The 27976-nt window shown below is 44.6% G+C and overlaps 2 protein-coding genes across 3 annotated transcripts in view; one reads left to right on the plus strand and one right to left on the minus strand.

Annotated features, from left to right (window-relative positions):
* LOC117895848 (serine-rich adhesin for platelets) overlaps nucleotides 1-27976 on the minus strand; it is a 115262-nt gene that overhangs the window by 69655 nt on the left and 17631 nt on the right. Inside the window, exons 2-3 of one of the 2 annotated variants that reach the window (XM_034803810.1) lie at nucleotides 13925-13991; nucleotides 182-258 (exon numbers count right to left, since the gene is read on the minus strand). The gene's annotated coding sequence lies outside the window, so the exon portion shown is untranslated. The remainder of the gene's footprint in view (nucleotides 1-181; nucleotides 259-13924; nucleotides 13992-27976) is intronic. The other variant, XM_034803809.1, reaches the window with a different exon arrangement.
* LOC117895861 lies at nucleotides 27037-27661 on the plus strand. Its single transcript, XM_034803829.1, has one exon. The coding sequence runs from the start codon at nucleotides 27226-27228 to the stop codon at nucleotides 27556-27558; it is 333 nt and encodes a 110-aa protein (XP_034659720.1). The 5' UTR covers nucleotides 27037-27225; the 3' UTR covers nucleotides 27559-27661.

Raw genomic sequence — 27976 nt, forward strand, 5'->3', positions numbered from 1 at the left:
TCCTTTTACTTCTTTTCCTCCTTTTGTAGCCTTAACCTGCACTCCTCCTACACTGAGCGAAAATTGAGACCCATCGCTAATGGGGCATGTGCGTAATGGGAGGGGGAGACGCGCACTTATTAAAACTTAAAGAGGCGTGGCCCCCGACTCATTAGCAACGGAATGGAATGGACTTGCTTACCAGGAAATGCGGCGGCGGCAGAGGGGAAATTGCCTCCGGCAGTGCGTGCTGCAATCGTTTTGTTCCACTTTTTGCGTCTGCAAGGAAGAGTGAAAGAGAGGGAAAGAATTGGAGGTGAGTTTGGTTTGTTTTTATGCTGAAAATTGTGATTTGTCGTAGGAATTTACATGTTAAATGGTATATTTTGGGGTGATTTCGTATATCTGATTGGCATAATAAGGCAGGATATGTTAATTAATTGTCCTAAGCACCTTTGCTTTTAGTTTTCTCTTAGTTTAATTCTCTTTGCCTAATTTTGCAAATTTCCTTTTATATGTCACAAACAAATCCTTAAGAGAGCAATTGGATCGCGCTGTCTCTTCTTTTCACCCAACTGTCAGATCGCTTGAAGAGAGCGCGCTTTTTCGCTCTCGCGCTCTTCGCTGTCTGCTGACAAGCAGTGCAGCAAACAGATTAAAGCTTGCATTGAACATAATAAAAGTTCTGTTCTATCGTTTTCCTAGAAAACTCTCCCGCTGATTTTATTTGCACAAATATCTAATACAATTTATAATTCTGGTTGATCTCTGACTTCACATTAAAAACACTCCATGCAATTTCCTGTGTGTGGAATTTCTGTTGATAATTTACATGTGCAATATAATTTCCCCTGCTATTGATAATTACCGTTCTTTTGCAAAAGGATGGGGGGGAATTTGTGGTTTCTTTCAGTGTTCGCTGTGCCCTTGCCTGCCCGGTCTGCTGTGTCTTCTGTCTGCCTGCTGTGTTATTATTGTTGCTGTTGCTTTTGCTCTTTGGGGGCTTGCCCCTTGTTGCTTTCATTTATATTACCCAGGAACCTCTGCCGCCAGAGCACTGCCACTGCCCCTCATTCAACCACTCCACTGCCACAACCCAACCCACCCCTCGCTTGACTGTTGGCCTTCTTTCGGGGCGCTTTCATTCATGTGCCTGCCTGCCTCTGCCTGCCGCATGCTGCGCACTCATTTACCCTTTTACCGAAACGTTCAACTTGCCCCTCAGCCTGCCCATGCTTGCATCATTTTTGCATATCATTTGCGCGCATCTCCGACCAAATTTTCTAGGAGGTTCCTCTTGCTCTTCCTGCCGCCCCACTCCGACCCCTTAAGTGCATTACAATGAACTACGTTGGTGCCCTGGACTCACACAGTACACACCCCGACCGAGCCCCGCCGTGCCCCGTCGTGACTCGTAAATAAGTTTTATTGTGTTTGTGTGTGTGAGAGACGCCCACGCCTCCAAAAACTAGCCCCACCCCCACCAGGTCCACGCTGCAAGTTATCGCTTCCTTTTGTCTTTTTTTCGGGGTATTTCCCCTATTTTCCTAGTCTTTTTTTCTGTATTTTTGTTGATAATTTAGCCAAACGGAGTGAGCGCGCTGCTTGCTCGCCAACGAAGTTGTCTAAATTGTTGGCATACACACTGCTTGCTGTTGCATGCCACTGTTGCTGCCACTGCCGCTGGGTCCCAGGCAAATGACTACAAGAGTGCAGGCTTAGCAGGAGGACTGTGGACTGGTGGAGAAGCCTGCCGCCGCTCCTTTGGCTCTCAGCTGAATTATGGCATTCCCTAATATGGAGGATAGTAGCTGTTGCTGCAGTCCAGTCCTCCCCTAAGTTCTTCCCCCTCCGCTGTTGCATAGTTAAGACCAAATGGTCGCAATTGTTGCGCGTTTTATTGTTTTGGGAATAAGTGCGGATTTATAGAAATCTTTTCCTTTTTGTTTGTGTTTGCCTCTGTCTGTCTCTAAGCTTGCCCCCCGCGGGGATATTCCGCGTTGGTTTTGTTTTTTTGAATGGTGCAACATTATTTTAAGTGCAACGCTCAGCAAAAGTTTTCACGGTAGACTGAGAGACTGAGCGAGAGAAAAGCAACGGAGGAGCAAACGAGAAAGTGCAGCGGTACGCCCCGCCCCACCCATCGACAGGCACATGACGTGAACTCAATTACGGAACGACTCCCACAGAATGGGGCAGAAGGCATGAGGCAGGAGGCACAAGAGGAGTCCACAAATTACAAATGCCGCTTTGCATGTAAATGTGCAGCATCAGAATTAATATACACAACTGCAGAACGAGGCACACAAGTGGCACACAGTGGCAGGAAGTGCAAGAAAGATGGCAGTAGCCACAGAAAGAGACACCGAAGTGGGGGGCAAGGCAAGGCAAGGGACGGGGCAAGGGACAGGGAGAGAGATGGGAAATGGAACAGAGAATGTGGCAGAGTAAGAGCCAGGGACAGGCGCAATAATAACAATGAAAATGCACAGAATGCGCCTTATATAAACGACAACAAATTGCCCATTTGCCACAGCAGACGGTGATGATCAGAAGAGAGGAGAGAGAGGGGAGCAGGCAGACCACTAGGAGAAGCAGTAGCAGAGGGGGAGCAAGCAGTCCACTAGAAGAAGCAGTAGCAGGAGGAGGAGCAGCAAGCAGTAGAGGTGCAGAGGTGCAGAGGAAGCAGTGCACACAGAGTGCAAACCCAAGACATGGTAGGACATTAATTGGCTGCCATGTCATTCTGTTTATGCTCTTCGGACGAGCACCATAACGAGGAGGAGGCCTTGGCCCCTGCTCCCGTTCCCATTACCGTTACCGTGCCACCATCCTGTCAGCGGCAGACCCAACCATTTAGATCTGGCAACATTAGCTGACACGTGGAGGCGTCCGGCCAGAAGGATATAATTTTGAATGGAATATTGATTAATCATGGCAGAGAATAAGTGAGTGAGTGGGGAGCAGCAGCAGCAGCAGCAGCATAGAAGCCCAAGGAGTGTGCCAGAGGAGCAGCAGCCAGAGCTGATAAATGGAAATCAAATAATGATTGTGGGCCATGACAAGCTACAAAATGAATGACATTTCACTCGCACTCTCACTCTTTGACCCTGTTGGATAATTAGATGCTGAATTCAAATTGACTCTTAAGTGATACTTTAGCTATAAAAAATTAAATAAAAATATATCTTCATGAAATAAAACAGATTAATATTTATTTTTGATTAGAAAATTATTTCTGATGCCAAAAAAAATTCAAGCAAAGCTTTTGAGAAGTTTTACAGCGTTTGGTCAATTAAAATACGAACAAATTGTATGGATCCAGACATAAATTAGACAAAAAAATACTCAGGAAATGTACTTTTAATCTAAAGGAATTACTTTTATATTTTAAGTTAGTTTTAGCGCACCTTTTTCCATCTTTTAGAAGCCAAATATTACCTTAAATTACCTCTAACTAAAAGTGCATCTGCGCTTCGTTGCTCTTAACTCAATTTTACTTCACATTCCCCCCACTCTCCGCATTTTGTTCGCCCAAATCCACTACTAAGCTCTCTTTAGTGCTGTCTGCTCCAAATATCGTCTGTAAAATCATTGCAAACATGCCCCGCCCCGCCTCCCACTCCCACTCTCAATACGATAATTGCTTTGCCATCAATCAAAAATCAATGAATGCTCAGGAGAATGCTGCTCATCCTTGTCCATTTTCCTGGCTGGCCCTGACCCGAAAGACGAGCTTAATAATCCACCGGAAAGTGGATCTAACCGTAGGGGAGGGGACTGTGCGGCGCCATGTCACATGTCTGGACAGAAAATACGCATACGCCACATGGGACGGGACGGGGCACGGCTATCCAGTCCAGAACAGACAAAAAGTCAAGCGCTTCACGTACGAGGTCTATGGTTTTGGGTGCTGGGTTCTGGGTTTTGGGGGTTCTCAACTAGCTCTACCTCCAGACAGGCGTATTATTAACGCTGCTGCTGGCTGCTGCTGGCTGCTGCTTCTGGCATTTGCAATTTTACGCCGCGCATGTGCCACTTACGTGTTTGGCTGCCACAAAACTCCGCTGCCGCCGCCATCAGTGACTTCTTGGCCAAGCGCTGCTGCTGCTATCATGTTCAAGTGCCTGGCCCCAAAAAAAAGACAGAAAACCAAAACCAAAGCAAGAAAAGCGAGTGGCACAAAATGCATAGGGCTTCTGCTGCTGCTGCTGTTGCATTTCCACTTGAGCTGGTCCGCTCCGCTTCGGTCCGCCGTGTGCTCTGGTCTGGTGTGTGGTGTCACATTCGTCGCCGCCAGTCAGTCACAGTCAGAGGAGTCACATTCAGTGGCAAGCAGCAGCAGCAGCAGCAGAGTCAGAGTTGGAGTCCCATTCAGTGGCAAAGCTCTCGGATGTTGCAATTCTTGTGGTCGTTTTTTGTGGCATAAAATAAAACGTAAATGAGCAGCAGCAGTCGTGGCAGCCGTGGCAGCACGATGCAATCTCGTTTGTGCCCCACACTGTCGTATTGAATTCAATGCAACAGCAACTGCAACAACACCTTGAGGTGTTCATTTTCATGCCACATTCAGAAAAATGCGCTTAATTATGCGTCCTTCGGCTCTTGCATAGTTTTTGGAGGCCACAAGACGTCTCTTTTGTGCAACTGGAGCGTGCAGCAGCCACAACGCTTTAAACGCAAAAATATTCCATGGAAAAGTTGTATGAAAAATGCCAGCAACATCAGCATCATCATCGATGATGATAACTCGCAAGAGTTATGGCCGCAGACAGTCGGAAAAGTCAACAAAAAAGAAAGTACGGAATATGAATAAATACTTTATTGAATATTTGTGCTGCTGCTGCTGCTGCTGCTGCTGCTGCTGCTGGTTGTCCCGTTTTCTGGTAAACCAAAGACCACAACTGACAGGAAACCATTTAAAACTGACCTCAAATGACAACGACAGCGACAGGCAGAGGAGCCCCAGAGCTCCCGCCCCGGCGTATCCAGGAGTCAGGGCTCCCCCATGTGAATCCAGGAGCCACGGAGCCAGAAAGCCCTGGAACAGCAGCATACAAAATGCATTGCCAATGGGCATAAAAAACTGCAAAACCCCTAGATGGACAGTGGCAAAGAAACGACCCAAAAATGGGTAGCGGCAGCAGCTAGCCCTGGCCGCAAACAAATTGGCAGCAATTTGAGGACAGACCGAACCAAACTGAAGCCCCAACAAAAGGCGACAAAAGCTACAGCCACACAGGCACACAGGCACAGGACTTTCGCGGATTGTTTGGCATGAATCAACGGAAGGGAACAAAAAAGCCCACCATAGACTTTGCAAGAAAATGTTGATGGAATGAAATGAAATATAGAATACAATTCCAACATTTTTGCGATTGATTTATGTGTACGTGCCGGCCCTGCTCCCGCCCTCTGTGGGGGTACTATGCAAATTGCATGGCTCCAGTTTTAATGCCATTCTCCAACAGCCAGCCAGAAGGCCAGACACACACAAAGCCGTGGGGTAACTCTATCCGCCACTGGAGATGCCACAATCCAAGGCCCTGAAGCTGCAGCAGCAGCAAAAAGAAACCCCCCACCGACGGGTAACGTACAAGCTCTGGTTAACGGACACCTACTGGCAGGGCAGATCTCGAAGATGCCTGAGAGATCATAGCTGAGAGCTCATAGCTGCTAGCTGCATTGATTTATAATTTGCATAAGCTTTGATCTATTAGGAAATCTTCCATTTTATGAGCCAAGTATTATTCCTCCATTAACGATCATTGATTGGCTGAGCTTCCGGCATAAACTTAGGCATTTAGAATGGGTTCTACATGGGCTTACAATTTAGAACTCATTCCCTGTGGCTTTTATAATCATTCTCCTTTTGCTGTTGTTGCTTCTTCTAAGAGTTCTGTTGTGGCAGCAATTATCCTCCCTTTGGGTGTTCGCCTGCGGGTGCTTTTACTGTATTTACAGAGTCAGCTTCTTGAGGCTTTCCCCTCTGCTCTGCAGTCACAAAATGCAATTTTAGCTTTCAATTGCCCGTGGAAACGTGGCAGCAGCATCTCTTTGCAGCTCTTGTTGCTCTGCCTGCCTGCCGCTTTTTGTTGCACTCCTCTGTTGTGTTTTCTTGGCTTCGCTTTTTTCCCCCTCTTTTTGTTGGTCGAGTTTTTTGCGTTTGGGTCATTTTCGTTTGTTGCACTGCATTCGTTTTGCCTTTGCCTTTGCCGCCGCCGCCGCCGCACACAATGGCCACGATAATTTTGCATTACATTAGTATAGAGCAGGTCTCTCCCCATGGCACCCCCGTAAGCCCGCCCCCCTCCCCCTACCCTACTCAACCGTTACTGGAAGCCTGGGATCTGCTCTGTTGTGGCGGACACAAAGGCAAACTGGTTTCAGTTTCTCGCTCCTTTTAGCTCTGGCATTTCCAACAATTGCAACATTGGATATTGTAGTTGCTGTTGCATGTAGTTACGAGTACGAGTGCAGCTATTTGTGTACCCTTTTTGGGGGCAAGTAGATGAGGTGGGGTATTGTAGATATAACCAAACCGCTTGGCAGGCAACGCGGGCAGAGGATTTTCTTTTCAGAGATGTTATAAAGGTGTTCCCATGGGTCTGTACATGGAATGGAGTCTCTGATGGTCTCGAAAAGTCTTTCGACTTCGTTTACAGCTGGAAGAAACTTTCTAAAAGCATTTTCAACCCTTATATTTGATGGAGAGAACACTAAAGTCTCCTTCTTAGTGTATTTGCCCATTCGTTGCCATTTTACTTGAATCTTTCTTGTTCCCACTGAAGGTTCAATTCCACCTCCCACTCTCATCACTTGTAATTTATTATTTTTATAGCCAAAAGACAATATCAATATCTGGAGGAGCACAGCACATGGCATTACGGGGGGTCACATATGTGCGGAACGAACCAAAAAGCGATGCACATTTAGTTTTCGGCTGTCAGCGGAAGCGGGGAACGTGTGAATGCACTTTCAGCCAAGGATGTGGATGGTGGCTGCAACAACAAAAGTTCCCATGTTCAGGAAGAACCCAGAACAGCTGACAGCTTTATTATCAAATTGTCATGAGCCAGACGTTTGGCTCAATTTACGTCATGGATCTTTCGGTTGCGTAGCCAGAGAAAGGGTTGGGGTGGCGGTGTAAGAGAGCGTGAGGGAGAGAAGGCCAGTCCATAAATCACTTTCGCCGCAAGTATCAATCTCTGGGCATGCGGCAAAAGTTGAACTGAAATTGAACCGAAAACTGAAAGAGAGCGGAGCGGAGCAGCGACGGCTGGCTGGTTGTCTGCAGTGCAAAAGAGAAAGACTCACAAAAGAAAAAGGAAAGGCAACAACGAAAGAAAAGCAAAATGTCGTCGGATGTCGTCGTGTGACACTGAAATGCGGATACAATAAAAGTTTATTTTGCTAGTGTTTGTGTGTGTGAGACTGCACTGCGGCCCTTCAGTCCGCTCTTTCTCTTGAGCGAAAGCTCCTTCTACGCTCACTCCCACTCTGCTTTGCACCTCCGCTCTCCATCTCCTGCTTTGCGGTACTCCCGCTCTACGGTTCTGCTGCTTTGCGGTACTCCCGCTCAAGGTGTGTGTGTGTGAGGAAGGCATTAACGCTTTGGTTACCCGCTCTCTCGCTATCTTGTTGTCACTCACAATGCAGATCGCATGCTAAAAATAAACAAATATCAGCAGAGAGTTCTTTCCATCAGTTCCTCACCTCATAAAACACACACCTTGCCTCTGCTCGTTCTATCACCCGTCGTCACGTTCTTCTGCTCCACTGACTCTTCTTCGCTCTCTCCTACTCTTACACCTACTCTTCTCCCACACTCTCACTCCTTTCGCGACGCTGCTCTTCACTTGATTTTGGTTGTTTTTTTTTTGTCATGGCTGGCAACGCTAAAGTGCACCCCATGGAGCAATCACTCGATGCCGAGGCAGCACAGTCAGCAGGGCAACAACAATATTGGTTAGGGGCAACAAGGATTCCCGCTCACACACACACACATATACTCGCACGCATAAACGGCAGCTGCTGCTCCGCAGCTTCCCGCCGCCCGCTGCTTTCCCTTCAGACACATCTATAAAAGTTTATTAAATTTACAAGGAACTTTTATGCAGTTACTTTTTGACATGCTTCCTTGTTCACTTTCTTTTCTTTTCGTTTCATTCACTGGGCTTCTCTTTTCCTTTATTTTCCTTTTTTTCCCAGTCATAAAATTGACAACGACAATGTAAATATGTGTGGAGTGGATATGTACAGCCCCCCCTCTCCCCCTGCACAGCCCACGCATTTTGGGCTTGGGTTTCGGTTATCTGATGTTGAGGATTTCAATTTAAATGAACCTCCAGATGAGCTTTTTATTCTGCTACACATTCAATAATTTTTGGGCAGGTCATATGCATGGATGGAAAATTACGGTTGCCAGCAGCAACAACATCATGTTGAAAGGCATGAAAAATATGTTGAAACAAAACAAAAAAGGCTCAACGACATTGAAATACAGCCAACAACTTGTCACATGTCACATTTTGTGGCTGATTTTGAGTATATCGATGCGGGGGTTGCAGCAGGGAATGGGAGCATTACCAGACAGACATTAAGTAAGGGAATCTCGAAGATGATCTTGTTCCTTTTCGATGCTGTTGTATCCGAAACTCTCTTTTGAAGTTTTGTCAACACTTTCCATATGTTTGGTTGTCTTTTCTCTTTCCTTTACATTAAATAAACCATTAAATAAATCAATTAACTATATTAAAAGGTATCAAAATGGTCGCTAAACCCTTCTGTTCTTGTGCCCTCACTTTTTTTCGTATTCAATGAACGGTATGTGGGGAACGGTGGATGAAGCAGGAGATGAAAAGGGAGACGAGACTGCTGGAGACGAGACAGAGGCTGAGGCCGTTATCTCGTGTTCGCTCTGCTCTGCCAACGCCACGTCGTCGTCGTCGTGTCGTTCGTCGTCGCCAGTGAAAGGAAGTTGACCTCTAAAGTTTAATGCATTTAAATAAATCTTAAACCAACAACAGCGCCAGAAAACACATTAAGCGAAACAAAGCTGAAAGCGAAAACAACAAATGCAAACAGAGCCACACGGACACAGGAAGAGCGGAGAGAGGGCAGTGGTGGGAAGGGAGCAATGTAAATTTTATAAAAAAATTTAAATTTTTGCACTTTTTGTTTTGTTTAGTCGGCGGCAATTAAATTGAGCGACGCGTGCAGCCTAGCCATAAAAATATTTGCCAAAAGCCGGTTGGATGACTCAGAACTGGTTCAAACCGATTCGAGCTGAATCGAAAATGCGAAAAATAACGACACGAAACTCTGTATCTTGAGCAGACAGAGAAGGCTATAAAGCGGTGTCTTGCTCTCAAAATTCCGCTATGCAAGTTTCTCCCACTCAAAGCTGTGGGAAAGGGACCCCTATGGGAAGGCTGTCCCGTTTTAGCTTGCTGCATCGCTGCTCCCAAAAAGAAAAGAGAGCGCTTGGGCAGAGGAGAGGGCAAGGAAGAGAGTGATGCAATGGTGCTTAGTCTACTAGAAGAGAGAACGCAACCTACGCACAAACAGTTGATCAAATGTAAAGAGAGTGGGGTGCATGACGGCGTAAAAGAGTATCAAAGAAAGAGAATTGGTCTTCAACTTGGGCTTGCATAATTGAGTTCCGGCTGTAAGCGTAAAATAAAACCTTCTCTTTCATTCCACCCACTATTTGCCCTTGCCTGCAGCAACTGACTGACTGAGTGAATAATCCCATGATTGCGTATGCGCTTATAATTACATTAACCTTATTTCCTGGCTTTACAAATACAATATTGATTGAGTTCTCTCACTTTTTTCTCTCTCTCACTCTTTCTCACGCAGCACTTCGAGGCCTAAACTATTTCGAGAGGGAATTGAAAAACTGAAAGTGATTTGCATTACAAAACTCGCACATAGCCTTGCCCCACACAAAACACAACACAACACAAACACTCCACTCCGACGCCCACTCGCAACAAACACCACACAGAAAACTCGCTCAAATGGAGGCTCATTGATCAAATTTTGTGATTGACAAGTCGATTGTGGGGGTCTCTCATGCTTGCTGGATTGTATCTATCTTTTTTTGTCTGCTCGCTCTATTTGGCACTTTATTGATCTTATTGTCGGATATCTGGCATCCCGTAATTTCATCATTAACGACAATTAGTGCGGAAAGAAAGAGACAGAGAAGGAGAGCGAAGAAGGAGGTGAAGCAAAGTGACGGACAAACATAAATCCATATTGACAGGCGGACAGACAGACATGTACAAAGTATTTCCCTCTCTCTTCCCCACAAACTGTTCTGATTCCTGTGGTTGCTATTGAAAATCATCGCTAATTGTGCGCAAAAATGACAGAATGCCGAGTACGAGCATTATGCCTTATGAATTGAGACAGGTTCGAACGGTTGGATGTGTACACATATTTCTACATATTTGTATATGCAGCATCGATTATGAAATATGATATGAAAAATTGTAATTCGAGTCGTTCTGGCAGGTGTTGGCCGTTACTTGATAGCTTTGTTCGCTATTTGAGATACGAATTTACGAACTTTGGCACTTTTTGACAGCAGTACAGCGCAAACGGAAGTGCAAAACGTTTTTTATGGCCACACACACAAAACTCTGACTCTGATTCTACCGCTTCGATAAGCGCTGCTGATATACGAGCATTCGCAATCGTCTTCCTCTTTACACATGTACATATCTGTGTATCTGTATCTGTGTCTGTGTCTGTGTATCTTGTGTGGCTCTGCATCTGGTTGAGCACACCACAAGGTCATCACTTGGCAGCTTGTTTGGCCACAAAAGTTTTCCTTTTCAGCACATTTTGACGTGTAACAGGAAGAGAAGCCTCAAATTGAATTCTAACAATTGCCTCAACATGCTGCTGCCGCTGCCGCTGCTGCTGCTTTCTGTCTGAAATCTGTTGGCCCACTCTTGCTCTTCCTCTGACAGCCGCTTGAGTGGAATAATTCTTGTCTCAAGTGGTTTGAAGGCCCTGCCACAGTTTTCACCGTTTTCAGCGTCATTCTGCACACATGGCGCGGCAGGAGTTTGTGGCTGAGCCTCTGCTTGCGGCATTTAACACCAATTGAATTCCAGGGAAAGCTCTTATTGGCACAGACAATATTCTAGCTGCTTTTAGAGGTTGAATGTGACTTTTGGGATGATTTTTTATGCTAGTTGAGTTCTTTTTTTGGGTTTCTTTGGAACTTAAGCTGAGTTCTTTAAATTTCCTCACATGTTTCAATGATCATCCATTGCTCTTCCTCTGAACCTCTTGCTATTGTAATTTTTATATTTTTTTACAGTCTTATTATTGCAGCTACTGTGACAATAATGCCACACAATTTCTATGAATTTATCAAACAAATTCTGCAACATGTTTTCGTTTCTCATTTCTGCTGAATAACCTTTGGCTTAGTGCCTGGCACATTTTTTATGAATTTTTCAATTCATTTTCCATTGTTTGGTTGGCAATTTTTTAAGCCCTAAACGTTTTAAAAATTGTTTAAAATTTGTTTACTTGCTTTTTGTTTGCACTTTGTCATTAGTTTTAGCAAATATTCACACACAAAAAAGGCGCACAAAGTGCACACAAAAAAAAAGCAAAAGGTTTTTCCACGTAGCTGTTGCTAATTTTTCATACACATATTTGCATAAATTAAAATGTAATTATAATAGTGTTCGATGACAAAAAAAAAATGCGTTAAGGACATGATTTATGCATGATATAAGCGCAAAAGCCAGAAAGCAGCCCCCAAAAGATACGATGGGACACAGGACACAATAAACGAAATATTTCGCGTTCTACAATGCGAGGAAAATATATGAAAAATGCAAAATATAAATACATACGAGTATTGTATGCACAAATAAAAGTATAAATATTTTCACTACGTCCGTGTTTGCATTAATAATTGCTACAAATAAATTAACGAGCTATTACAATAAAAAATTATGATATATATTCGAAAAAAATATGCATACATTTGTATGGCCAGAGCGTTTTTTGCCAGCGTTTGACACTCGCTTTTTAATTTTCAATATTTAACTTTTAATTGTTTGCAATCAATTTTGATAGAGCAGCACAGATACCCCACCCCCAACTGGGTGGAGTCTTCAATATAAAATATATCAAACTAAAGGAACAAGTTTGGAGTCGACACTTAAATATCCAGTAATAATTTTATATAATTTTAGATAAATCGAAAAATCTGGCTATTAAAATGAGCTTAATTTGCCCTAACAATTCCCTATAATTCTGCATTTGTTGTGGAAATAAATTATATATTTTATGAGGCATAAACGCCTCCATCTGTCTGCTATCTACCCTCCTTGTAACGGGTATTAATATGCGTCTGGTTGATTTTTCATATGCTGCTGCGCCACAACATCATTTATCAAAAGCCAAAAATATTTTCCATCTGTCAAGCGGCGAACAAAAAATTGTTATTGAACTGAAATCATTTTTAGAAAGTGAAGTGAAGCCCGAAGTTGGTCTGCTCGCAGCTCTGCTCTGCTCTGCGCACAATTTCAGGGGAGTCATCGATTATGACTTTGAACATAAACATATTTTGCATATCTGTGAATATCTGTCTGTCTGTGTATCTGTGTCTATGCAGCTGTATCTGTATCTGTATCTGTATCTGTTGCCGTATCTATTTGGGGCTACTGTGCAAAATCGACAATTCACTGCATTGAAATTTCAAGAACGCTCTCGAAAATGCTCTTAAAAATATTGCCCCCTCTCTGTCACTGATTTGTTTATTTATATTTTTAACATTTTTGTTTGCTTGCTTGCTTGCCGTTTTTTTTCTGCTCAATCATGGCCAATCCATGAAGTGGTCTGGGTAGCTGCTGCTGGCGGAGTATGTTGCCATTGTGCCTGGTCATGGCCCCACGCACAGGGAGACACAACACAATTTTTACTTTCATTTCTAATTATCATAATGCGAGTATTTCCCCAGAAATATGATCAGTCAGAGAGATAACTCTCAGCTAGGGAAGGGATTGCCATGCCCCCCCGTGCTGTTTCTAGGAAATTTGTAGCTAGTTTTGGGGCAATATTTTCATTAATATTCAATTAAAATAAACAATTATTCAGGCCTTTAATTGTTATAGATATAAATATTATGAAGTAAACTATTTTCAGGCTAATAAACCTGCCTTGAGGCTTAAAGAGTGCAAAAACTTGGTAACTTTATGGGCAAATTTTGATCATCAAAGGAAAATAAAGCTTTCCGGAAGTTTTTCTGCTATAAAACTGCAAAAATTTCAGACCTAATCTAAATTAATTAACACTAAAACTTCCAAGCCTTGCTTAAATCTTATTCCCAGCTATATTTCATATGGAAATGATCTCTAAAAACTTCAAACATTCCACGAATAACTCATTAGCCAAAGCATTTTTTAGGCCTACAACGTGGGCCTGGGGTTTCTACGTGGGAATACTCGCAGCACCATTTCGAAGAGCGTTAAATGTGTTTTAGTTCTTTAGTTTGACCTCGCAATCTATAGCCTAGAGCTCAGATGGGGAAACGAGGTGGTGGCTGGCTGGCTGGAACTGTGCTCGACTTGCAGACAGAAGAACATTGAAAGCGACTCTCATTTAGTTGTTAGCCGGTCGCTTGTCTCCCGCTTCCTCCTCTCTGCAGTGGCATCCACTCTATAGCTTGTTTTATGCGCAAAGTTCAAACTACTTAAGACAATTATTTCCGGCACTTTTTTTTTTCTCTAGCCCATAAAAACTAGCACAGCATTCAGCTCGTTGTTGTTGGTTGTTTTGTGGCTTTAGTTGGTTCTGTTGGTAATTTGCTTGTCTTTTAAACTGAAAACTCGAACTAAATTTCACAGTAAATCGCTCGCTCGCTCGCCTGCTTGCTCGCTGTATAATTCCAATTATAAACAATTACCTCCGCAACGTGAACCCAAGTCAAAGTTTGTGTGCTGCCAAAGCGAAATGTGTTGTAGCCCACTAACCTGAAAAACAAGAGAGAAATTGTTTATAGATTGAGTGCAAAGTCAAAAGTTTTTGTTGTTGTTTTTTTTCTGTTGTTAGCACTCGAGTGCGAAAAGTAAGTCTGTCGTGGGGTGGCGTTGGGTGAGTCATGTGGTTGAATGACACCCAAGTGGAGCAGTCAGCATTTAATGCTAATATATGTATTAATGATTTGCAATCTGTGTCTCTGTGGCATTTTGCAAGACTTTTCTTGTCGTTTGCTTGTGCTGGACAGTGGCCAACTTAGGCGACAATTGGCCGCTTTTAATTGCCAAGCAAGCAAGTCTCTCCAATTGCGTTCCCATCCGGTAAGCGGGTAACACCGGCCACGCTACGGCACCCTAATGTGGCCACTTACACCGCATGCCCCACACACTGCAGCGGATTCAAGCCATCCTCCATCCAACTTCTGCTACAGTTGCAGAGAGCTAAAGAGCTATTGGCTATGGCAATTCATTAACGCTCCACATACGAAAGAAACGGTTACAAGTCCGGACTCGGACTCGGACTCGGACTCGGATTCAGAGTCCGAGCTCAAAGAAAAAGTTGCTGTGCCAGTTTCGGGTTTGTGCAACAGCAAACAGCAAACAACAAGCAGCAGCAAGCAAAAACCACACTGCTGCCGCTGCCGCTGCAGTGGCTACGAGTCATGCCTGTTGTCTGTCTGTCTGTGTCTCTGTCTGTCTGCTGGTCGTTTTGCCTGCCCTGACTGGCGTTGGTTTAATTATTTAATTTTGCGCTCATTTGCATGAGGCAAGCCAACCGACTCCCTCTCACTCTCTTGAGGCCTTTCGCAAGCTATTTGCATCGAAACATGGCTAAAATTGTTTGGACCTCTGTGTGCAGTGGAGCGCATTCCCCCGTTTTGCACTCTCTGCCTGTTGGTTACACGATGCAGCGCCCGACAGTCCCACACCCACACCCAAGAGCGAACGCAGAGCAGAGCAGCGTGTGGCGGCGGCTGCTGCACGTTTGTCTCCGGGGCATGTACAATAAATTCAAGCCAAGAAAAAGCTGCAGGGCAAACACTTTAAAAGCGGAAACTGCTTGTTGCCCCTCCAAACACTTAAGTAACTGTAAATTGTGGTTTATTTGCTCGTAAGTGCCACAACAACAGCAACAAGAAAAGGGAAATTCAATTGGAAACCTAACTCTTGGCATAACGATTGCATTGACTGTATTTATCTGTATAAAATACAGATTTAAAACTACTTTTAGATTATATTTTAAGCGAAAGCGGGAAAGCCATTCTTAAGTTTATTTATTTATTTAAAAATCAAGTAGGAACAAGATTTAAAACATTTTCTGCTACATTTCAATTGAGTTTCTTGCTAGTTGCCTCTATTTGTCATTCGACACAAAAAATCACCCAAAAATAAACTTAAATCTCATTGAAAGTTGCAAATTCTACGAGAAAAATCTACAAAAAAAAGACAGAGAGAAGCAACATTAAACCCCTGACATTATCCCACATTATCCACAGTTTCAATTTGAATCTTTAAAAAATGTTTACCCCCCTGCCTGCAACAAATATCAAATTCATTGTGACAACATTTTCAGTAGCCCTGACAGCCGCCCGCCCTGCAGCAGTCCGGCCGCCCCCTCCCCACACCACTCTGCCAGTCTCTGCGCTGTCCAATATGCAAATTTCCATCCAACAGCAAAGCCAAAACACGAGACTTACAAAAAAGAGAACCCACAAAAAATGTAAAACCCGAAAATAAATTCAAATTTTTTTATGAATCAGTGGAGGAAAGATGCGTGTGTGTGTGTGTGTGTGTGTGTGTGCTGTGTTGTGCTGTGCTGTGCACGTGGGAGAGAAGAGAAAAAAGTGCGTGACTTAGAGAGAAAGACAGAGATAGAAAGAGACTAGGACAGGGAGAGCAATATTTAGTCGATTGTGACGTAGACCCACACACGCCTCGCCTCGCCTTCGCCTGGTCAGCGTCGGTCCAAAAAGTCTTTCAATATTTCAGATGCGTGGGCGCTGTGGGGCAAGGCGAGACGTATCGACACACTGACACACACACAAGACAGACTGAAGGACAGACGGAGAGACAGAGGGGCGATAGGTAGGTGGATAGGAGGTTGAAAAATTAATGAAAATGCTGAACAAAATTGAAAACAATCAAGACACGTAGAGGAAAGAGGAAGAGGAAAGACAGAGACAGATGGTTACAGAGGCTGAAAAGAGTACAGAGAAAGAGAGAGAGAAGTGCGGAGACATTGCAGCAGTTGACCAAAGAGTATCCGCAAATGTGGTTTGAGAAGAAGAAAGACAAAAAAGAAGGCAGAGAAATAAAGCGTAGCAGCCGATGATGATGATGATGGAGGCGATAAAGATGATGATGAACATTGATGGCAAAGAAGCTGTGACTACAACAAAAATAAGAAAAAGAAGCAACACCAACAAGCAGGAGAAAAAGATGAGCAACGGCAACAAGCGACGGCAGAAGACGAGCAACAACAACAGCAAGCAGAAGAAGAGGCGCAACAACAACAGCAAGCAGTAGAAGACGTAGAAGCAGGGGAGCGGCAGAGCAAGCAGCAAAAGAAGAGACGACAAAACAAGCAACTTGAAAACTTGATGTAGGTCAAATATTTTTTTTACACATTCAACGCCTGCCAAAGAAGAGAAAGAGAGAGAGGGAAAGGTAGAGGAAGAGCGGTTACAATGTGCATCATAACGTTGCGTGTGTGAGAGTTGTGGTACATCATTCTGTTGCATGGAGTGGTGTTTGCTTGCTGCTGCAATGTCAGTTGTTTGTCTTACTTTCGGTTTATAGGCCAAATGCAAGATGATGGCCAGGCCAAGCAGGCAGACAAGCAGCAGTTTATGAAGCATATGCGGAAGCTGTCCGCTCCAGAAGAGTGGGAGGGAGGGGAGGCGGGCAGGGTGGGAGTATGCCACACACACACACATGTTTATTGAAGGCCCAGGGGCCATGGATGAAGTTTCAGACATTGATGAGGCTCCAGCTGCTGCTGCTTGTTGCTCCTTTTAAGCTCTCTTAATTGCTGAAGCAAACACACACAAACAGCAAACAAAAGAGAGAGAGAGAGAGGGAGAGCAGCACTTAAGAGTGTGAGAGCGCACACACACACATCCACGAACAAAGTTCTGGGACCTTCTCTCCTTGAGGCCTTGTCGAAAACTTATTTATCCGCAAAATGTTGCCATTTGGCAACCCTGAAAACAGGCGCCCGCTGCCCACCACTACCCCCTGCCCATTCATGGGCTAAATTGGACCATGAACGTGATCAATTATTTCACATTGTTGCGCATTTTTTTGCTGCTGCTGTTGCCTGTTGTTCAAAATCAATAACCAAACAAAAGACAGAAAGAGAGGCAGATAGAGAGCCCAAACAAAAGCCAGCAAGAGTGAGCGAGAGAGAGAGACGTAGCTGAACCGACAGCTCAAAGAGTCAAGGCTGAAATCGAGCAACAGATACAATTTCGTACCGGAGATCACTATTATTTGTCTGCTACAGCCATAGCCAAACCACAAAGTCCACTTCTCTGGGCACAAAAGCTTTAAATAACAACTGCCACAAAATACACAATTATGAGGCAAACACACACACAGCACAACACACACCACACAATCCACAATCCATACAAGAAATGCATAGACAATCACAGTGGAATATCAATGTCAGGCAGAGGTCTTTAATTGTTATGGAGAGACCCACAAGAGCCAACTGCCAAGAGCCAAGACCCCATCCAATGGCTATAAAAAGATGACGACGACGACAGCATCAAGCAGCGGAGCAGCTTGTTGACTTCTCACTGTCTCACTCAATTCGGGGTCCGGGGTCTACTGACCCCACCGTTTAAATTCGTACAGTACAAGAGGTGTTGTTTCCACCTAAAAATAGATCGATTCACTTCGAGTGAGGCTGCACTTTTAGTCGATTGAATTTCAATTGAAATTTGAGACATTTTTGGTTTCTGGTTTCTTGGCTTCCGCTTTAAGTTTTTCGCTTTTGTTCGTTCAATTATTTTTGTGCAAAGTTTTTTCATGTTTGTTGCTCTTTTGCTGACCTTTGAAAGTTGCTTTTTATGAGTTTTTTTGTGTAAATGTATCGACATGGCCCATCGATTACATAAATGATCGTAAAACACCGATAGGCGCAAGCGTTTGTGAGTCATACAATGAAAGAGAGAGGCAGATGTGGGCTTATAGATAGTGGGGAAAAGAGCTTAAAAAGTCAAAGTTATGGGCAAAGATTACACAATTACAAAGTGGGCAGAGAGTTGGTGCCTTCCATGTGCAGTTTCTTATCTTTCTATCCCTTCCTGTCAGCCCTTGGGAGTGCAGCTTAAGCTGTCCCCCAGCTGTCTTTGCGGTAATCGATACCTTTTGCTCCACCTGTTAATCCCACAAGGTGCACACTAAGCTGAGGCATTATTATTGTAATGTATTCCATTACTGGCTACAGCCTTAAGGCTTCTTTCCTTCCATCCTTTTGTTCTTTCTTCCACTGAGCAGCAGCAGCAGCAGCAGCCGCGTGTATTTGTATTCCATTTTCCTTACGCTTTTCAATTTGTCGCTGGCATTTGTCTAATTTCCTTTTTGCGTAATGCAAAGAATTGCAAATGTCGAGCAGCGCACGCAAAGGCAAAGGCAAACGCAAACACAAACCAATTGCAATGCATTATGCCCCGCCAGCAGGGAGGCAGCACCAAATGTTTTAATATGCTGCGTTTTGTTGAGCCATTTGCAACACATTCTTGTAGGGAACGCAGCCCCAGCCCCAGCCCCAACCCCCACTCGCATTAACTTACTCATTCATTCATTCATTCGTTCGTTGGCAGCCAGGCCACGTTCAAACACTCGTGCAACTTTCATTCATACAAAACGGCTATGTTGCCGCCCCGCCGCATGCACTGGAAAATGCATGGAAAAGCAGGGGGGGAACAAAATGAAAAAAATTGTAAATAAAAAGCGCAAAGGCTGGAAAAATAAAACACTCTTCAGACAGCATACCGTGCACATACGGCGAGGGGTTACGCCTTTGGTAGACACAGACCTCGAACCAGACGCAGACACAGCCACAGACACAGACAGACCATAGATGCAGATACACAGACCAGAGATACGGCTACAGCTACAGCCACAGACATTCTTTGGCGTTGAAGGAGCGAGCGGAGAGCATTTTTCTGCACAATTTATGTCTTTTAATGAAAATTGTGGAGCACAAATAAAAACATAAACTCGTAAAACGAATGCTAAATCAAAAAGAAAAGCCCGAGCTTGTATACAACAAAATGGCGCTCAACACGCTAATAACTTTTCAAAAGGAAATGTGCTATGTGTCCGTGTGTGTGCCTCTCAGCAAGTGTCGGCGCGGCCCCTCCACCAAATTAGTCTGCAATTTGTTTCCAACATTATGGCTGGGGGAAATGTAAAGGGTGAACCCTATGGCCATTGGTCATTGGTCAGGTCAGCCAATTTGGCTTTTTGTTTCCCTAATTATATATCATTCGATGCCTCACATGCCGCACGCAGTGCAGTGCCTGGCCAAAGAAACACAAAGAAATGGCCATATCAACTAGGCCAAGTCTCAAAGGCCGCTGTGTTGCAGCGCAAGACACAAAAGATACTTTAGTAGCTGTAACTAGAGTACGACTGCACATTAACCCCAAAAATACAAAGAGCAATAAATAAATACTACCGTGTTAGGCACTGACACGAATATTATTTCTATTATTAATACACATTTCACTTTGGAGTCGAACAGCAAAACAAAGAGCAAGAAAATCCATTAACGAAATTAAAAAGAATGAGGATGGAAATGGCAGCAGAAGACCAAACAAAAGCCGATAATGCTTTTGGTAGGCCATCAGCCAAGAGCAGCGCTGAGCATTGCTCCAGTGCTCCTCTCATTGTCTCGGCATTTTGCCGAGTTGATGCCTGCCATTTCCTTCAGAAAATTAGTTGGTTTGTTGCTTAAATTCACATTAAATTAATTCAATTGCGTTTGTGCGAGAAAGGCAGGCAGGTAGGCAGGCAGGCAGGCATTTTAAGAGCCAGAGTTTAGCTCCACACAATTATAAATTTAATTATGGCTCAAATTTTGATAGTAGAACGCCAGGTATTGGACTTTCTATTTGAACTCGGTTTTACACTCGAGTTGCTGCTGCTGCTCTTTCTGTGGGAATTGTGTATGGAAATTGAAGATTCGATTGTGTTTCTTCTGTTAAAGTTCTTTCGATTCAAAAAGCGTTAAGCTGATGATGAAAGAGCGTATAAAAGTAAGCAAAATTCAACCAACGAGATCCACCATGCCTATAAGATTTTGCATAAAGAAAGTACAAGTAGCAAAACACTTAAGATCGAAAGTTCTCTCCCTTTCTCTCTGATTGCTTCCACTTAACCCCCACACGAAATGAACTTTTGAGCGCACCGCTTAAAGAATTCTTTGGAGCCCGCACCCACTTAGGGTTTTCACTTTTTTCTTTCTTTCTTCTTCAATTTCGCTTTTCTATTTCCAAGGTAATAAAACAACACAACAGCAACAATGTGGCAAAACATTTTTTTGCCATTTTGTTTATGCGTCGTCGCGTTGGTCGTAAACTTTCATGTGTCGCCGCCGCCGCCGGGGACCGCCAACGCCGTCGCAAACGATGAGGCCAGGCCAGGCCAGGCCACCTTTCGGTGCCAACTTTTTGGTCGTGATCTTTCACTCACTCGCAATAACATTTGCACTCGCACGCTCACCCACCCACACACACACACGTGTCATCCCGCTTCTGCTCAGGTACACGCCTAGAGCTTACTCCTCTTACGCTCGCTCTCTTGCTGCCCTCTCTTTATTACGCCCTCTCTTCACTACACCCTCTCTTCGAGTGCGCAGCGATGCGTCTAACTGTCTGGCCTGATCACACTCACGTCAGCGGCGGCGACATACAAATTAGTTGTGAGGGGGAGCGCCGCTGCCGCATCGCTGTCTTCGTTGTTTGTTGAACATTTCTCTCTTGTTTCTTTTTTTTTTTCTAATTGCTGGCAGCGCACGTATCGTAGGGCCCAAACCCATATCCCACAAACACCAAGAGCACCCCCTGAACCACTGGCCCATCCCCATCGCTGTGGCACACGCATAAATCTCGCCACTATGTCAATCGCATCAAAGTCACGTAATCTATGTGACATTTTCACTGAATCGTTAAAATTGGAAAAGCGTTTATACGCCGGGTGCTAGCTACTCCACCGTTGGCGGTGAGGAGTACTCCACTTACAGAACACAGGCGAGTCCGCCTGCGCCCCGCCTTTACACCTCTCCTGTGGCAGGCAGGCAGCCAGGCAGCCTGCCTCATGCGTTGAATAATTCAGGGAGCATTCAGCAAATGCAGTTAGTTGCACATTTACTGGGTAAATAGTTTTTAAATCTGTTTGCTCGTCGCGAACGCTAATGTCCGTTAGTGGCGGCCACTCATCCATCAGGCAGACGAGCGGCAAGAGACGGAGACGCGGGGACTGCAAAAAGATGATTAATGTCAAAGTCGCTGCCACGACAGAGACTCAACAAAAAATAGTAATTAAATTTTTGCTAAATCTGTATCCATTATGTAAAAAAATAAACACCAAATGAGGTTCTGCAAGCGAACAGCGAAGGTTTAATCGAAATTATTCACACGAAAAATGCAGAAATAAAAGGGAAAAAACCATAAAGAAAATATTGCAACAGCTACAAAATGGTTAAGAGACGCCGCGTGAAGTATTTGCACATATGCCACACATTGTTTTTGAGTTGCAACAAATAAAATACGAATATTGATTCATCTTTTCTTCAGAGATTCAGCAGTGAGCAGCTGCAGGAAGACACAATGCACAGCAATCACTGTAAAAGCAAACAAAAGCCAACACGAAACTGCACGCGATTTCCACACCAGATATTATCATCATCATTATCATTAACTTCATCATCTTCAAGGTCAACACTTTCCATTCCAGCTGCCCACACCCACACTCCATCCGGGTCCTCCGACAGACGTTCGCTGTTTATATCATCGCAAGGCATATGCTGCTGCTCCTCCAACTCTGCCCCTCTGCTGCCAAAAGTTATGCATCAACCGCGCGTGGACAGCCAGCGCCAAGAACGGAACGGGGCTCCCAAATGATTTGTGCCCCGAGGCCAAGAGCAGGCAGTCCGCCGTGCCAAGCCATGCCAACACCCGCACGCCTTTCTCTTTTCGCACGATGCTCGGCAAACAGAGTTTTCAAGTTGCGCGAAACTGGAAATTAAAAACGCTTAATGTGCACTTCCGGTAAGAGGGGCAGGCAAAGACAGAGAGAGAGAGAGAGAGATGCAGAGGGTGAGCAAGAACAACTCCAACGATGCCACTCCAAAGGGAGCTGAAGACGCTGTGCCGGAGAGGGACCGCAGCAGAGCAGAAGGCAGCAACTTATCAGCGCCATCAGAAGGTGGCAGCAACAACGACTAGCAGCAGCAGCGATGCAGAAGGGGCAACAGCGATAACAACACCCAAAGAAGGGGCAACAACATTTCACGTTAATATGTTTGTTTGTTTCTCTTTTGCTTTTTTTTGTGTTTTGCTTTTCGACTTTAACCCTTTTTTGGCACGTTTTCTGTTGTTGTTTTCTTTGCGCTAAATGTTCTTTACTCTTTTGTCATTGTTCGGTGTGTTTTGTTGCCATTTTTCTCTTGTTTTTTCCCAACATTGTTGTTGCTGTTGTTGTTGTTGCTGGCTGGCAGGCGACTGCTTAACATTCACCTACTTTTCACCTTGTTAGCCGACGCTGCTGTCGTCTCTGCCACTGCCACTACCACTCCTGTTGGTGTTGCTGCATCTTCTCCTGCTTTTTGGCCACGTCTAAAAAGCTGCAGCGCTGCGCTTGGCCCTGGCTTCAAAGCACACAGCAGAGAGGCTTCAAATGAAATTAGAAGTTGACGCAGTGCGAGATGAGTAAGAGGTGCAGGATAGGAAATAGAAGGCACAGACAGTGTAGAAGCAGGAGATGTTGAAGAAAATAATGAGAGAGGCAGAGGAAGCAACAGAAAGAGTAGGAGAAGCAACAAAGAGGGAAAAGAAGCAGCAGCAGGACAGGAGAAGCAACAGCAAAAGTAGAAGAAATAAAAACAACATGCAGGAGGAGGAGGCAGCAAAGTCAGCAAAGGAAAAGCCAAGACAATAAGGCACCAAGAAATGAGGAAGAAACCCATGGATGATACCCCCTAAGCAGATATTTTTGTAGTAGAAAGAGTCTAAAAAGAAATAAGTAGACTTTTCGGGAAGGAGCTTCTCATAGAAGCCAAGATCCAGCAGTTCCCTAATTTCATTCTCTGCCATTTCCAGCATACCCTTACACCACACGATTGCTACAGGGTATAACAAAACAATGCAAAATGCACACACACACACACACAATAAACCAAAAGAAAAAGAAGCTGCTGCCTGCCTGCTTGCTGCAGGGGGAAGCTGAGGGGCTGAGGCCGAGACAGAGACGAAGAAGAATGAGAAGCACTAGACGTAGATCCACTCTCGACAGCAGCAACAACAGCAGCAGCAACAAAAGTGGGCTCTAAGTAGAAAGTTAATTAGGCTTAAATGTGCGAGAAGTCGACGATGACGATGGACGGCATTGAGTAGGAAATATGTACTACAACAGCAGCAACAGCAACAACAACAAAAACACAAAAAACAGAAGCAGCAGCAGCAGCAACAAAAGCCAATTAAAAATTCGTATGCTTTTTTGCTTTGCATTTTTTTTGCTGCTTTTTCCTGTTGCTGCTGCTGGCTGCTGCTTCCTCTGCTGCTGCTGCTGCCTTTAGCTTTTGGCTAATAATAATTTCTGGCCAAAAAGCTCAGTTCGGCATCTGCTTGTTAATTAATTTTTATGCATTTCTACAAATGTTCAATCCGAAAAAGTTTTCGCGTGCAGCGAAGCGGACCCAATCAATGGCCGGCAGCAAAAAACTTTCGTTTCAAGTAAATTTCACTCTGGGCCCAAAGGCAGCAGCAGAGGCAGAGTCAGTGGCAGTGGCAACGGCAGAGTCAAGCGGTGGCAGCATCAGGCCATCACCAACTTGGGTTGACATTAATTGGAGCCATTAAACTGTGTTCGCTAATAAGTTGGCGGCGTGCAGCATTCCACCAAGTTTCGAAGGGAAGCAGCCCCCCCGGCCCAGCTCCTGTTACGCTTGTTCTCGACTTTGTCCTTTGCTTTCCCTCTGGTAGTCACTTCTGGCTGACATCTGGGCGGAATCAAAACGATTAACACTTGCGATTGTTTGCGGCGTGATATGTGGCCTTAACGACATCACAATCTGTGTTCCCCCCTCAGGTTCACTCTACAATTAAGGGAAGTTAACACTGCGGAAATTGAGATACCAATGGGGTAGAAGATAGGATAAGTATGTGGAAGTGTAGGATATATCCTTAAGAACTGATTTACTCTTTAAACAGCACATCTATGAGAGTTACTAATGATCTTATTCGATGGATCAAGGGATTTTTCTCTGTTAAAACATCTTTAACGATTGATTTTAATCATAAATAAATAGTAAATATCTTCCAACCCCTCCAATTTGATAATTTACTCCATAAATAATTCCTTTGGTAACTAATCTCCGCATAATTGCAATAACTAAATATATATTCCAGCCATCTGTTACCAATCTGATGAGATCACCAATGGAGCCCACAGACCGAGCCAATTTCCGCAGTCAAAACCTTTCCCAAAGTCAGTCCAAAACGCGGCCTAAAGGTCGCCAACGAGCCGCAGGGCCAGGGCCAGCGGCGGCAACTAATTTAGGGCTTAACTCTAATCAAAGTTGAACAGAGACTGGCACGAGAACCCTCACTAATTCGTGTGTGTGTGCCTCAATTGAATTGTTGAAGGCGAGTGGAATGGGGGCATTGGTTTTGGGTCTGTGCTGCTGCAGCATCAAAGCATCGAGTGGCGTGGAGGAGTTTGTGGTCGTTTGGTCAGTGCTAATCCACTGTGGAGTAGGGCAGCACCACAATAGGGACACACTCTGTGGCCTATGTGTGTGTGCGGCAACAGTCAATTTGCATGTTACAAGAACTGGGGAAAGCTGGCTGCCACAGTTGCTGCAACTGCAACTACTGTTGCATAATTAAAATTTCAAAATTAATTTCATAATTTCTGTGTGCCCCAGCTTTTTATTATTAACAGTTGTCGAGAGCGAGAAAGAAGATGTCGTCGTCCGAAATAAAACAAAAGCTCTTTATGTTTTTGGCCAACATTTTCCGTTTTTCCTCAGTTTTCTCAGTTCTGCATTTTGCCCGCTTCCCCATTCCCCTTTCTCTTCGCTCTCTCCCATCTCGATTCGCTTTTGTTTCTCTCTCCCTGTGTGTGTGTGTGTGTGTGTGTCCGGGGTTCCTGTTCCATTTATTATTTATGTGCATTTTGATGTGGAAAACATTTTCATGTTTTTCTTTATTTTCCTTTCCCTTTTTTTTCCATTCGTTTTGTTATATATTTTATTTCTTTCGTTTTTTTTGTGGCATGTTGCATGTAGTTTTGCTAGTTGAAAATTTGTCTCTTTTTATGCCGCCGATAGTCAGGGGGTTAAGGGGTATATGCGCTGGAGGTAATCGTTTCCATATAAATATTTTGGCTGCCAGAAAACGGCAAATGCAGAATCATAAAGAGTGATCCTATCTACTGGCTTGCAGACTCTGGTTACAATGGGATAATTTTGTAGCTAGAAGTAACAAATTTGGCTCCTGAACCCTAGAAGAATACAGCTAAAATTCCCTCAAATATAAACTGAACAAAGGGCATCTTGCTGTCGATTCATGTGCTCCACACTTCCGACTGGTTGTTGTTTTTTTTTTGTCTGTGCAAAAGAAAAGTTTCATGTAAAAAAAGGAGGGACTGGGGGACTGGGGGACTGGCAGCATTTTGCGTATTGTCATTTTGGATAACATTGTAATGCAGCTGCAACGAAAAGTTCTTTTTTTGTGTGTGCTGTGTGGACCCAAAGAGAGCTGCAAAACAGAGTTTCCACTTCACACCATTTTCCATGTGGGTTAATTAGCAACAGTTTTTCCAACCACTTCCACTTGCCCCCCCTTCTATATCTCTGTGCTTTGAGCTGCTTACCATTAAGTAAAGGGAAATCACTTGCAGATAACTCATTTGGATCCACAGCATACGCACATTATGTATGAAAGAAACGTGTGTGTAACATCATTTGAATTTCCGCACTGCCTTGGAAAACACAGTTCCGATTTAACCTGCCTTAATGAGGCCGTCGCAGTGGCAGGGGGCCTTTTGCTTGTAGCATAGACTCTTGGCCAAATGCTGATGTAATGCCACGCACTGGGCCTCGGAGGCATTGCCCCCCTCCTGCCTAACGGCCCATTGTGTGTAAATTTGTTACCATTTTCTTTCTGTTTTTCTGCTTTTTTGTTATTTTATATTGCACACAAAAGTAATTTCTAATTTGCTGGTGTTTTATTGTTTTTTGTTTTTGGTTTTTATGGCACCGGCAGACACTTATGCAACATCTGACTGCGGCCAGCCAGCCAGCGGCGCATGCGTACAGTGAGCCCTGCCCTGGCAGATGGCCGGCCGGGGCCCCCTCGCATCGAATCGTAAAAGCATAACGGCGTTCATTAATCATGCAGGCCAGGACAGGCCAGGCCATGTGGCAGAATGGAGAACCAAACACAGGCAAACACACGCGGAAAACTGTAGCAGAAAATTGCAGCAGACCGGGAGGGATAAGTGGCAGAGAGTGGCAAAAAAGAACCATCGACAACTGTTGCCAATTAGCGGGTAACATGCAAAGCGCATTTGCGTCTGCATCTGCAGCATGCCCAGTGCCCGGTGCCCCGTGCCGTTTGACAACGGAAGAGAAACAACGCTGGAAAATGGGAAAATTTAATCAGTTCAAGTCGCGCCGGGAGATTAGCTACAGGTAAACGACCGACCGACCGACCGGCAACCCAAGAGCTAATTGAGCTCTCGAAGTTACTTTCACTGAGCCTCTTCGTTCAATAAATTCGCCAAACCGAGAAGCTCTACCTGGAGATGTGTGTGCATCAATCTACCTGCCATCTGCGTCAGTCTCTCCTGCCTTAAAAGTCTCCTGCACACGCACTGATTGCATCATTTGGCCTCTGACAAGAGACGGAAGACGAGAGAACATTAGAACAGCGTTTCGATTTGCATAGCAACGAGCATCGAGCAGCAATCCAATCCCACGGCCAGAACAATGTCAGACAATACGAGAAGCCCAACTGCCACCCCACGTGAGGAGACCGTGAGCTATGCCCTGTACTTGCACCGCCAGGAACTGGGACGCCCCAAGCGTCGTCTGATGCGCATTGCCGGCACCAAGCTGCAACTGACAAACGAGCTCATCCTCCTGCAGCAGCGGCGTCAGTGGGAGGCGGGCGATAGTCCGGCGGAGCTCAGCTACCAGCAGAGGTGTGCCCTGAATCGGGAGAGCATATACCGCGACAGGCTGTGGAGCAACATGAAGCGACAGCTCGAAAAGCAGCAGCATCGCCGGCGGGCGAAGCTCCAGCAAATGGGAAAGCTATAGAATATCTGCCAGATATGTACATACATTCATAGGTTTAAGGTTAGTCCCAGGGACTTTAAGGCAGTTTAAGTGATAAGCAATAAAGCGGCATAAATCATCAAAAGAATTCGTGTCGGGAAGCACACGAAAAAGCGGGAGAGCGCAGGGAAATGCCGGGCCAAAGTGTTTGACTTTTGACACTCTCTCCCGAGGGGGGCAGCCAGTGGAGAGGCATTTTGCAACTGTCAGGCAGGCAACAAATTTGTAGAAATATCGACAAAAGGGTTACCCTGGGAAGAACAAAAATTAAAGTAGATTTGCTAAGGAAAAGGAATAAAATCAGAGTACATTTCCATACACAGCGCGGATCTTTTGAAAATCGGTCTACCCCTACAGGGTATAAGAAAAGTGTCAGAACGCCAAGAGCAAGCAAAAGGAA

This window comes from Drosophila subobscura, chromosome J, assembly GCF_008121235.1.
Source record: "Drosophila subobscura isolate 14011-0131.10 chromosome J, UCBerk_Dsub_1.0, whole genome shotgun sequence".
In the NCBI taxonomy this organism is placed as follows: Eukaryota; Metazoa; Arthropoda; class Insecta; order Diptera; family Drosophilidae; genus Drosophila; species Drosophila subobscura.

What these genes read in the sequence shown, in the direction of transcription:
- LOC117895861 (XM_034803829.1), top strand. Translation starts at nt 27,226, where the DNA reads ATGTCAGACAATACGAGAAGCCCAACTGCCACCCCACGTGAGGAGACC.